This window comes from Lactuca sativa, chromosome 4 (genome assembly GCF_002870075.4).
Source record: "Lactuca sativa cultivar Salinas chromosome 4, Lsat_Salinas_v11, whole genome shotgun sequence".
Lineage (NCBI taxonomy): Eukaryota > Viridiplantae > Streptophyta > Magnoliopsida > Asterales > Asteraceae > Lactuca > Lactuca sativa.
In genome coordinates, this window is record NC_056626.2 from 342,731,499 (window position 1) to 342,744,748 (window position 13,250).

Consider the following 13,250-nt stretch of genomic DNA (forward strand, 5'->3'; position numbering starts at 1 on the left):
ATTAATTCCTAATTAATTTATGACTAATATTAATTAAATAATATGATTTCTCCTTTAATATATTATTCTTATAATATAGTAATAAACCATAATATCTTCTCTCTCTCTCTCTCTCTCTCTCCATGAATCACCCTGTTAAGTTGCTATGGTGAAGGCAACCCAAAAGGACCATGCACAACCGGGTCAAGTACTTACCGAATATAAATACGAGTTTAGACACTAATCCAACAATTAGTTGTTTTGGTAATATTTCTAATAATAGTAGTTTCTTTTGGTTGACCTCATGACCCAAATAACATCATGGAAATGAAGAAAAATAAATTGATAATTTATTAATTAATTAGTAAATTAATTGTAAATAATTTTGGAATTAATTAAACTGTTTTAATTAATTAAAGAGCTTGAATATTATTCCTAGAGATTAATTAGAATATTCTAGAAACTCCTGGGGACAGGTTATGGACGATTTTCGATAGGGATAAGGCATGTTTAAATCAGAAAATGATTAACCTAAAGAGTTTGAATCTATTAAGGATTTAACTACACCCTATAGATAGACTGCTAAGGGTTAAATATGGTGTTAGTTTTTTTCTCTGTTTTCGTCCAAGCTCTGTCTCTGTCTCTGTCTCTGTCTCTGTCTCTGTTTGTCTCTCTCTCTCTCTCTCTCTCTCTCCTAGCATACGAAATTCATAACCCCTCTCCTAGGGTTAGTGAATTTCGTATTAACCCTAAACTAGGGTTCATCCTTTTTGTTTGTGGTGTTTCGTCTGACTACATTAGAGAGATTCTATTTTGGATCCTTCATCAAATACAATCACCGACATTCACAAGGTCACAAGCAAAGTACCAAGATGTTAGTATTCTTATTTTTGTATTTTTTTAAGTTCTTTGCTATAACTAGTAAAACCTAGATCTTAGAATCCATGTACACATAAGTTTATGTCTTGTTTTCATTGTCTTGATCATGTGTATTGATGCTAATAAAATCTAATATTTTGAATGTTGTTTGATTGTTGTTGATCCCTCCTAATGTGGACATAAGGTACAACTTTTTTCCTTGTGTTGGTATAATTTTTTAAAAAGTTACTCATTTCATTCTTACTTATAAAGATTATCATTGATGTATTAAATCTACATTTATTCTTTATGAAGCCTTTGTGTGATCGATTGTAAGATAACAGAAGAGAGGCTAGGTTGGATTAAGAATGGAAATAGAAGAAAGGGTTGCTTAGATGAACATTCACACATATACAAGTAGATGAAAAGGTGTATTATTTCTAGAGTAACATGTTCTTCCAAAAAAATGACAGTGTAATCATTCAATAATAAAGCATATATATATATATATATATATATATATATATATATATATATATATATATATATATATATATATATAGATCCGGTAAGAAATTTTTTTTGGTAGGAAGGTAAGAAGTTTTTTTTCTACATATTTTTTTGACGAACAAAAGAAATGAATCATTAGATGATTCATTTGTAAGATGATTCACAAGAAAAAATTCCCAAAAAAACATCTTTATGATTCATTTTTAAGTAAATTAAGAAAAAAATTCACTTTTGTGACAATTTTAGTGAATAACAACAAAATAATTGTATAAATGAATCATCACGATGTTTTTTTGAAAATTTTTTCTTGTGAATCATCTTACAAATGAATCATCTAATGATTCATTTTGTTTGTTCGCGAAAAAAATATGTAGAAAAAAAACTTCTTATCTTCCTACCAAAAATTTCCTTCTTATTTGATCTTGACTCTCTCTCTCTCTCTCTCTCTATATATATATATATATATATATATATATATATATATATATATATATATATATATATATATATATATATATATATATATATATATATATATTAAAATGGCTATAATTCTATAGGATCTTCATGTTTTGTCGTAATTCTTTCAAGATTTATAAAAAAAAATCATAGATGACAGTATTCTTTAAAGAATATAGTATACTTTTTTTTTAAATGGTTACAATTTATTAGATTTTTCATTGTCTTGTTATTCTTTCATGAATTTTTAATTCTTTTTTAATACAAAACTCCTCCAGGATTAGATTTTTATTATCATTTACTTTTTATTTTATAAATTTAAATAAATTCCATAAAACCTAGTTTTAATCTTTTAATAAAATGTCTAACTACCATTTCATATTTGTTTTCTAAACAACTATTTAATAATATTCAAGATAATAACAATTTATATTACATTAATTTTTTAATCCCATATAACTGAGTTATGCCTTCAAATGTCATTTTAAATTTATTGTTCTATTTTTTAAAAATTACTTCAAAACATTACTAGTAAAACTGATTATAATAACCAAAAGAAACAATATGTTTTTATCTATTTTGATGAAAGTAATTAGTGTTATGAATAGTTACCACATTAAAAACAGAATACAGCATTTATTTTCTATTACTGTCAACCGATTTTTGCTATAAATAAATATATACATTGACCTCGTAATAGAAACTCTGCCCAAGAAACTTAAGATGCAGAGACTCTCCCCTTCCTATTTATTACTCATCCTTCTTTTCAATATTCTGGCTTCCATTTCCATTTCCATTTCCATCTTCCACTCACCACTCAAACTCTAAATTCAACACACAGATACACATTTCATCAGTTATCCTTTCTATAATCTGTAATTTGTTTGCTTTTCATCTTCTTTCAATCGAATCCTGTTTACACTTAGTGTTATTCATCAGATTCAATCAATTTTCGGAAAAAGGAATCGTGTAGAGTGTGAAATGGTGTTTGGTTGGCGAAGAGCTTTCTGTACATCGGTTCCACGGGAAGTGGATTCCTCCTCCGCCGTTAGAGCAACCGGAGATGATCCGGATCATGAGAGGAATGGTGGCGGTGGAGGTGGAGGTGGCGGTGGTGGTACTCCTAAATTTGGTGGAAGATTTGGATTTTTTAGCTCTTCTTCCTCTAATCCGTCTACGCCTCGGCTTCAATCGCAGACGGATTTAACTCCAAGACTTCGTTGTCGAACAAGTAGCGGAAACCTGCCGGAGAAATCAGCATCTGTTCCTGTAAGTCCAAAGCTTCAGTGTAAAACAACCGGAAGCCATGGAGTGTTTCAATGGTCATCGACTCCGTCGTCGCCTCGCTCTCCTTCAACTTTCTCTCTCCTCAAATCAAACTTACGCCTCACCACAGTAAGATTTGATTCTTTGATTCTATTCGTTTTGAATTTCCGTTTCATGATTATCGTATAGTATAGAAGAAATCTAAATTGGTTATACATTTTGAATTTGCAGAATAGATGTGGATTATGCTTGCAGAGCGTGAAGCGAGGGCGCGGCGTAGCGATTTACACGGCGGAGTGTTCTCATGGTTTTCACTTTCCGTGCATCGCCGGTCACGTGAAGCAAAAAGGGAGCTTAGCTTGCCCTATTTGTGGCACCATGTGGAAAGAGATGCCTGTGTTGTCTGTAAACGATGAGAATCAGAAGCATCATTTTGGTGAAGAAGAAGAAACGCTTAGGGAAAAGCTAGCCACGACACTAATGATCGATGTTGTTGAGAAGAAGAACAGCAAATTGAGCAAACAGCATTCGTTTAAACCAGATTTGAAAATTTATGATGATGATGAACCATTACCTTCGCTGACGCCAAAAGCTCGGTTCAATCCGATTCCGGAGACTGATGAAAACTGCGACGAAGACTCCATCGAAGAGTTTCAAGGATTTCATAGTAACAGTAACAGTCCCGTCGGCGTTCATGCAAAAGATGTGGACGTACGATTGCTGCCGGAGACAGCTGTCATCTCAGCTGGCCGGAATCATGAAACAAACGCGATTATTCTGAAAGTAAAAGCTCCGTCGATGCCGCCGGCGAAATCACAAGGCAGAGCTCCGATTGATGTAGTAACCGTCGTTGATGTGAGTAGAAAAATGTCAACCGAGAAGATACAAATGATGAAACGAACAATGAGATTAATCATTTCATCACTTTCATCCTCCGATCGTCTATCAATTGTCGCCTTCTCTTCATATTCCAAAAGATTACTCCCTTTGAAGAGGATGACAACCACCGGCCAACGAACAGCGCGTCGTATAGTCGACGCCATGGCTGTTCTCGAAGGCTCATCAAACGGAATCGACGCCGTAAGAAAGGCCGCGAAGGTGCTAGAAGACCGTCGGGAAAAAAACGCCGCCGGTAGCATCATCCTCATCTCCGACGTCCCCGACCAGTCATCACACGTGTCATCCACGCGCTACTCCCACTCTCAAACTCACCTTGACGTCGCCCTACACACAGTCAAACTCGCCATTAACGACGATCATTCCTTCGCGAAATCGATCGGAAATTTACTCAACGTGGTGGTTCAAGATCTTCAACTGGACTTCCGATTTATCTCCGGCTCACCTCCGGCGGAAATCACAGCGGTGTACTCGTATTCACCCAAACCCGTCGCTCTCGGGTCGGGTAGGATCCGAATCGGAGAATTGTTTGCTAATGAAGAAAGAGAATTGTTGATTGAAATGAAAGTCCCTACGTCGGCGATGAGGGTCCACCAAGTACTATCCGTGAGCTGCACCTACAGGGAATCCTTAACCCATGAGATTATTCACTCTAAAGAGAATACACTCGTTGTACCTTTACCTAATCCAACAACCCTCAGATCATCAGCGATCACCATCCAACGGCTGAGAAGCCTCTTCGTCACCACTCGAGCTATAGCCGAATCACGCCGGCTCACGGCTCGTAACGACATCATCGGCGCATACCACATCCTCATCTCGGCTCGCGCGTTAATCCAACAAACCACGTCGGCTTCATCTCCCACCAACGAGTTTCTAACCAGCTTGGAAGCCGAGCTGAACGATTTACAACGGCGGCGCGTGGTTCAAGCCGAGAGAGCGACGATAGATACAGCGGTAGAGCCGTTAACGCCGACGTCGGCTTGGAGAGTGGCTGAGAAGCTCGCGAAAGTCGCGATTATGAGAAAGTCGTTAAACAGAGTCAGCGACTTACACGGGTTTGAAGACGCCAGATTCTAATAAGAAAATTACAGTTTAAGTCCTTGTTGTTTTTATTATTACACTTTACACCCTTGAAGAGTATAAAACGTTAAAAATGTGGTGGGACCTATTGAGTATAATAGAGACAAAAGGGTACCCGATGTTTTGACCCTTTTATTCAGTAGAGATAATTGAGATTGATTGAAAAGGGAGGGGGCTCTATGTCTTTTTGTCTTTTTGTTTATATTAAATTTTAGAATCCAAAAAAAGTTTTAAAAAAAACTGTGACTATGATTGAGGAGTAGAAGGGAAGGGGGTATCTTTTGTTGTTTTTTTTGTGATATATAATATTTAAAGTTTGTTGTGTTTTGGGTATAACGATTGTCATTTTTTGGGGATATGATGATTAGATCGAATATATATACATGAATCTAACTACAAAATGGACACTCAGCTTCTTCTTTTTTCCTAAATTCCAAAATTGAAGTCCAAAAGATTTTTGCATATATCATAACACAACATAATATATGAGAAAAGTATTGTTGGATTATTTATGAGATAAATGATGCATGCATGTATTAGGCATATCATATCGGATGACTGGTAGCAAAATGCATTAATTATATATTATTTGATTATATATATATATATATATATATATATATATATATATATATATATATATATATATATATATATATATATATATATATATATATATATATATATATATATATATATATATATATATATATATATATATATATATATATTTGAACCTTAGTATAAGATAAGTATGTTTTAGGATTATAACATTCATAGTCTTTTGCTTGTAGATGACGTATAAAAAAAAATTAAATATGATTTTCGATTTAATATTGCTTTTTAATATGTGATTAGTTATTTTGATTATTTTAGAAATTATTTATTTGATTTCTTTTTAATTTCGGCCGTATTGATTATGTAAATAGCATAACCATTGTTTGTAGAGTAACATCATATAATTTATATGTTTATGTTAGTTTTTAACTATTATTAGATGTTAATTAACTAAAAAACTCTTATTTGAAAAAAAAATTGTTATAGAAATATGTTTTGAATATCTTTTATTGAAGTTTTATATATTGATTTAAGTTTTACATGTAAAATATTTAAACGTTTTATACTATATATATATATATATATATATATATATATATATATATATATATATATATATATATATATATGTCTTCGATTTTTTTAATATTTTAATTTGTATTCTGCATTTAATATGATATCTATGTTAACAAATTAAATATATTATTTTGACAATTTAAAAAATGTGACTTTGATATGATAATATATTATATTTATGTTGAAATTTGAATCAGATAATGTAACTAAAAATATATATTTTATAGTATATATGTATATATAGATATCTAGATTGAAGATTAATCAATTGGCTAATTGTATGCTAACAAACGTAGTAATACAGAGGACATATGACTATTTAAAGAAATGAAAGAATAACAACTTTTGTTTTTTTAATATGTGTGTTACGAGTTTATGTATAAGTTGATATGTTGCAGAAGTAAGCTGTTCTATATAAAGAAATAAACGAATAACACGTTTTTCTTAAAATTTTCTTTAGTCTAATCAGTCTACATTTAAGAACCAAACATATAAACGCATAATAAATGTTAATATTGGATGTTTAAGGGAAAAAATAGTACGAAATGAATCGAATAAATTAGTTAGTTAAAACTTAAAAGCAAATTCGACATGCAATAAAAATAAAAAGCACACTTGTTCGTGTACGTATTTGATATGATGCTTTCGCAACCATGGCAACAAATGTTTTCAATACGACTGTAATTCTTCAACGAATCTTTGACTTATATTTAACAGATAAAATATAAACCCAAATTAGAAAATTGCGTCACGTTATCATGATCTTCTTTGATTCGAGGAAACTATTTGTTTTATAATTTGTAATTACACATTTATTTCGATTGTCTCTAGAAATGTCAAATAATAATTTATCTTATCAATATTTCACAATCTGGCATATTCTAATTGCTTTATGAAAGGATGTCTTATTCATTATACGAAAATTATAAGTAATTATCTAATAATATTTTATTTTATATGTAGATCTTGAATGTATTCGATAAAACTGGTTAGAATGGTAGATGGTAGCTAGAAGTTGGAAGTTTTAGCTATAATTTTAGCTTTTATTTGTATATGAGTGTTCGGAATAAATAATTAGAAGCACGATTGTTAAGATCCTAATCTTGATTATAAGATCTTAAGATTTTAAAATCTTACAAGCTAAAACGATCTTAACCACACTAAGATCTATCTGAAGTAAGATCTATATTAAGATCTTAGAATCCCGACTAGAATCTTAAGATCTTAACACATTCTGATCACAGATTCTCAATCTTTAATATCTTGCCAATCATTAAATATTCATTATCAACTTAAAATCGAACAAGTCACAAGAAGTCCCTTAGAACATCAAAATTGAAATCATTCATCTTGAAACACCAAACATTATGACACTTAATGTTATTGCTTTTATAATCCCGTTCCTTTGGTCGTAGATAAGCGTATGATCTTATTTCATTTTATGTTTAAGATATTTTCTTGTTAATTTTTTGGGTTTCTCGAAAGAAAGTATTATTTATGTATATGAACTTAACTATTAATGTCTTAATCAACATAAAGTTATAATAAATACTACACAAACAAAATATTGCAATAAAAATCAGGAAACTAGTTCATTTAGTAGGATCCTTCAATCCTGATTTCATCTTATGATTATGATCATGCAAAATATAAAACAGTCTTAGATAAGATCTCGATCTTGATAATCTTGGCTGGAACCTTTCAAAACATATAAAATTAAATGGGATGACTTATAAAAAACTCAAAATTAGTTTAAAGAAAAAGATAATTAAGTTGATTTCGAAAATTATAAAAGAGTTTTTTGCTAAACATTACTTGAAAAAGTTTTTGTTTATGAATGTTTTTACTTCAGATTAAAAGTTAGAAGTATTTGCGGATATATATATATATATATATATATATATATATATATATATATATATATATATATATATATATATATATATATATATATATATATTTGTGTGTGTATGTTCATGTGCGACAATGCTAATTTCATGAGACATGAAACGCAATCCTAGCCACTCATCCTGGAGATCAAAAAAATAAAAAATAAATAAAAATTATAAATTGCAAAACAAAATGAAAAATCCAAAAAAAAAAAAATTCTTAAATATTATTTTCATTATTTAATTTATCCAAAAAAATTTAAAAATTAAATAATAATAATAATAAATCACCATATTTTTCGAAATATAAGTGAAATATTGTAAAAATATTACATTGTAAATAATCAAATCGAATTTTTAGAATTTAGAATATTCTAATATTCTAGTAAAATTGGTAGATATGTTTAAATATTCTAATATTCTATTTGAATTGTTAGATTTGTTAGAATATTTTAATATTTTATTAGATTTTTTTAAAATATTTATAGTTTTTTATTAGAAAAACAACAATAAAGTCATTTAATATTAGTTTCATAATCGATTTAGTCCTTATATCTTTTTATTGAATTAAGTCTCAAAAACCAGTAATTGTATTCAATTTAACCTTTTTACCGGTCAACATGTCATCCAACTTTCAAAAATTACATTTTTGGCCTAGATTTCAAAATTTATTACGAATTTGGTCCAAAATTTATATTTTTGGCCCGGATTTTAAATTTTATGTTAAATTTGGTCTAAAATTTACCATTTTGGCTCAAAGTTTAGAATTTTGTTATGAATTCATCCTAAATTTAGTTTTTTTTACAACTTTTTTTCTCAAATTTTGTTTTCAATATGTTTTTTCTTTATTAAATCATATTTATACAAACAAAAAACATATTTTCACATAAAAATCGTATATTTTCTATATAAAAACTTTTAATAAAAAAAAACTTTTTCGTATAGGAAATACCTATTTATAAAATAGGTATTTTTAAAAATAGGTTTTTATATAGAAAATATAATATTTTTATGTGAAAATATGTTTTATTTGTATAAATATGATTTTATAAAGAAAAACATATGTGAAAGAAAATTTTGAGAAAAAAAGTTATAAAAAAAAAATTAAAATTAGGATGAAATCATAAGAAATTCTAAATTTTGGGCCAAAAGGGTAAATTTTGGATAAAATTTGTAATAAAATTTAAAATCTGGACCAAAATATAAAGTTTGGACCAAATTTGTAATAAATTTTTAAATCTGGTCTAAAAATGTAATTTTTTAAAGTTAGATGACTTCATGACCAGGTAAAAAGGAAAAATTTAATACGATTTCCGATTTTTGGGACTTAACTGAATAAAAAAAAATATAAAGACTAAATCGATTATGAAGCTAATATATAAGTACTTTACTGCAGTTTTCCATTTAATATTCTACTAGATATTCTATTATTCTAAAAATTCGATTTCAATATTTATAGTATAATATTTTATTTGAATATTTCACGTATACTTTGAAAAAACGGTAATTTTATTTATTTATGGATAAAATAAATGACAAAAATAATATTATAAAAATTTTGAAAATTTTCAATTATTTTGCATTTTAAAAATATTTCTTTTTTATCTTCAAAATGAATTGCTCCGATTGCGTCACCATGTCTCACAAAATATGATGGTTTCAAATGAACCGAACTATATATATACACACACTAGATGTACTCGTGCAAAACGACGATGATAAATAATTTTAATGGTGAATAGTTTTTTACGTGAAATAATTATTACTATGTATTATTTGTTATTATGTAATAAACAATTACCACTTTAAAATAAAATATTTATGTTTATACATTATGTTATATTGCATTTTTATATTATTGGTGTAAATTAATTAATATTAGTGCTTAGTTTAATAAATGCAAATATATATATATATATATATATATATATATATATATATATATATATATATATATATATATATATATATATATATATATATATATATTTATTCGAGTTTTATCTTAACATATAAAAACAAAAATTCCCTGAACACTGCATTTTATCTAAAAAATATCTCACTTTTTTTACGGTGTTCACTTTCTATTTAATCGAATCAGATTACTCATCTAATGCGTTTAACATAATCAAAAATAGAAAGAAAAAAAAAAGAATGCAGTCTAAAATGTAGACGCTGCAATCTTTTTATGAAAAAAGAATAAAAGTGTCTCTTCACCTCAATTATTATAAATTAATATAGAATATGTAAAAGCGCAAAAAAATAAAAAAAATAAATAAACAAATAAACAAACAATGATGGGGAGCAGCTTGTGACCCATGTAAACGGTGGTTTTTTAGATTTTAATACATAACTTTTTTGGATTATTCTCTAAAGTGGTGGGGAAAGTATGTTGTCAAGTATAAATTATAATAACTTAAGTAAATAAAAACAATCATCATATTTTAAATTATCTAAGTTGTAATCTCGAGTTTCTTGAAATGATTGTGATTTGTTTATTATAAATTTAAAATAATTACTAGCAAAGAAACAAATTATCTCATTTCAAGTATGATTAATCCACTTAAATTGTTATAAATTGATATTAATAGATTGATAACTAAATATGAAAACGTAAAAGTAACATTATGCGTTGTAATTTGTTTTTCAAACTCTTAAAGTTAAATTTACAATCATAGTTGCGTCCTTTGGACTCAAAAGGTTGTCAAGTGACTCGATTTTTAAATCTGAATTTCGGGTTTAAAGTAGAGACCATACCGAGTCGGCGTTGAAGATAAAAACCTTTAGTCTTGGTTTGATGTTGAAGATAAAAACCTTTAGTCTTGGTTTGATGAGGAAGATCGACATAATTTTGTTGTTTAGACTTACTATCCTCCTATCCACATTAACTGGTGACAAATGAACAAAAATATTATTAATTTCATTAAATATCTCATTAAATGTGACATATGTCAACATTTGATTGGGTAGAAAGATAAGTAAAAATAGAATGTAGGAGGATATTTAATTTCTCTTATTATTATGATAGATAGTTTTACATGAATGATTCTCATTAAGTAAAATCAATACAAAAACATCCATATACAATACAAGCAATTGGGCTGAATCTATGGGCTAACTAAATAGATATACATAAGAAATCTTAAGGGTGTGCAAAAAACCCGCAAAACTGAGCCGAACTGGGCGACCCGAAACCGAAAAAGACCGAAACTGAAAAAAAACCGAAACCGAAAAAACCGGATATCAACATGTGGGTTTTGGTTTGGATACTTAGATATTTGCGGATAACCGAACCGAACTATATATATATATATATATATATATATATATATATATATATATATATATATATATATATATATATATATATATATATATATATATATATATATATATATATATATATATATACAATACTCATTCCCATTGAACTGTTATTCATATCGCAAACAAAAATCATGACTGACAATTCCAGTTTAACACTTCTACATTATGTTTTCTTGTATTTTTATTTTTATATTTATTATACAAATTATAATGTATGTTATTTGAACTTGATTATGTTTTTATAACTCTTGGACTTACTAATTTTTAGAAAGAAATCGTTGGAATGAAGTTTGTAATTTGATTATATTTTATTTTTTATATTTAACGGGTACCCATAAACTGAACCGTGGTTACCCGCCTTTTTGCGGTTCGGTTCGGTTCGTTTGTTTGCTAATTCGGTTCGGTTTTGGTTAATGCACATTAGGTACCCGCATCGTGGTGATGGTTCACAATTTTATTACTATCTGAATTGAACCGCCCCATTAACACCCCTAAAATATGCATACTAACATCTATGTTAGTTGTAACATGAGTAGAATGGACGTTCAGGATCTGAAGTCAAGGAACAATGAGGAAGAAGACTTTCGATGAAGATATCAGCGTACTGAGATGTGGTTGGAACGTGAAGGACACGGGTGTTTCCAATGGCAACTTTTTCACAAAGAAAGTGAATATCAATCTCGATATGTTTTGTGCGATATTGTTGAATATGATTCATAGACATGTAAACAACACTCAGATTATCGCAGTAGACAATCATGGATTTTGCAAGAGAAAAATGAATCTCTCGAAGTAAGTTACACAACCATGATGTTTCTGCAACGGTATTAGTGACTCCTCGATACCCGACTTCAACACTAGAATGAGATATGGTCGCCTATCATTTAGAATACCAAGATATGATGTTGTTGCCTAAGGATACACAACAAATGGATGTAAAGCGAAGATTAAGTACCCCTCAAAATCTACATCAGAGTACGCAACAAGGACAATGCGAAGATGAGAAGTGAATTTATATGCCATGATCAACAGTCCCTTTTAGGCAACTAATATTGCGTTCAACACATGTAAGTGAGGCTCACGTTGGTCATGCATATAGAGGAAAATTTGCTAATTTCGAAAGCAATGTATGGACGAGTGAAGATGAGGTACTGAAGAGGCCTGATAAGGCTTTGGTATAGAGAAGGATCTGAGATAGGGTACTTGTGACAACCGTCAATTTCTGGTCAAGTCAAAGTCAATAAAGTCAACAAGTCAAACCGGTCAACTCAATTAACCCTTGTAAATTAGGGTTTACATTATGTTTACTATTGTACAACACACTAACTTAATGCAAAGTATCACATTAAGTTTTCATGTGTTCAAAAAATCTAAACCCTAATCAGGGTAAGTGATGGAACTACTCGATAAAACATTAGTACATACCTTTCAGGGCGTTTAACACTCATAACGAGGCTTAGTGGGGTTTACAAACCTTGCATTGCGGAGCTTAACACTCGCAAAGGTCACAAACAAGGTCTCTCTCAATCTCTCTCGCTCAATCTCTCTCTCTCTCTCTTCCAAATCTCTCCCAAATCTCTCTCACAACCTCTCTCAACTTTTATAATCACTCGAGGCATCACGACCCTTAATTTAGTCAAAAACCGCTCAAAACGGGATGATTATTCAAAAATCAACAAAAAGGGGGCAAAACCTCTTAGGAACCAAAGTCAACCCAAGAACCGAACCTCCCATCAGAAGCAAACCTAAGCAGCGAAACTACTAAGAGCCGAAGCCGAGGGTCCCTTTCGGACCGAAACCCTGAAGACCGAACTCCCTGGCGAACCGAACCACCGAGACCGAACCCGA

The 13,250-nt window shown here is 29.7% G+C and overlaps 1 protein-coding gene across 1 annotated transcript; it reads left to right on the plus strand.

The window, feature by feature from the left end:
* The first annotated feature begins 2,503 nt into the window (after window positions 1-2,503).
* Window positions 2,504-5,376, plus strand: LOC111921146 (probable E3 ubiquitin-protein ligase EDA40). The gene is made up of 2 exons (XM_023916719.3): window positions 2,504-3,201; window positions 3,304-5,376. Exons 1-2 carry the CDS (start codon window positions 2,788-2,790, stop codon window positions 5,047-5,049), a joined length of 2,160 nt encoding a protein of 719 aa, XP_023772487.1. The 5' UTR covers window positions 2,504-2,787; the 3' UTR covers window positions 5,050-5,376.
* Window positions 5,377-13,250: the final 7,874 nt, after the last annotated feature.

Coding starts and splice junctions, on each gene's coding strand:
- LOC111921146 (XM_023916719.3), top strand. CDS start 2,788: ATGGTGTTTGGTTGGCGAAGAGCTTTCTGTACATCGGTTCCACGGGAA. Junction 3,202..3,303: donor CAAACTTACGCCTCACCACA/GTAAGATTTGAT, acceptor TTGAATTTGCAG/AATAGATGTGGATTATGCTT.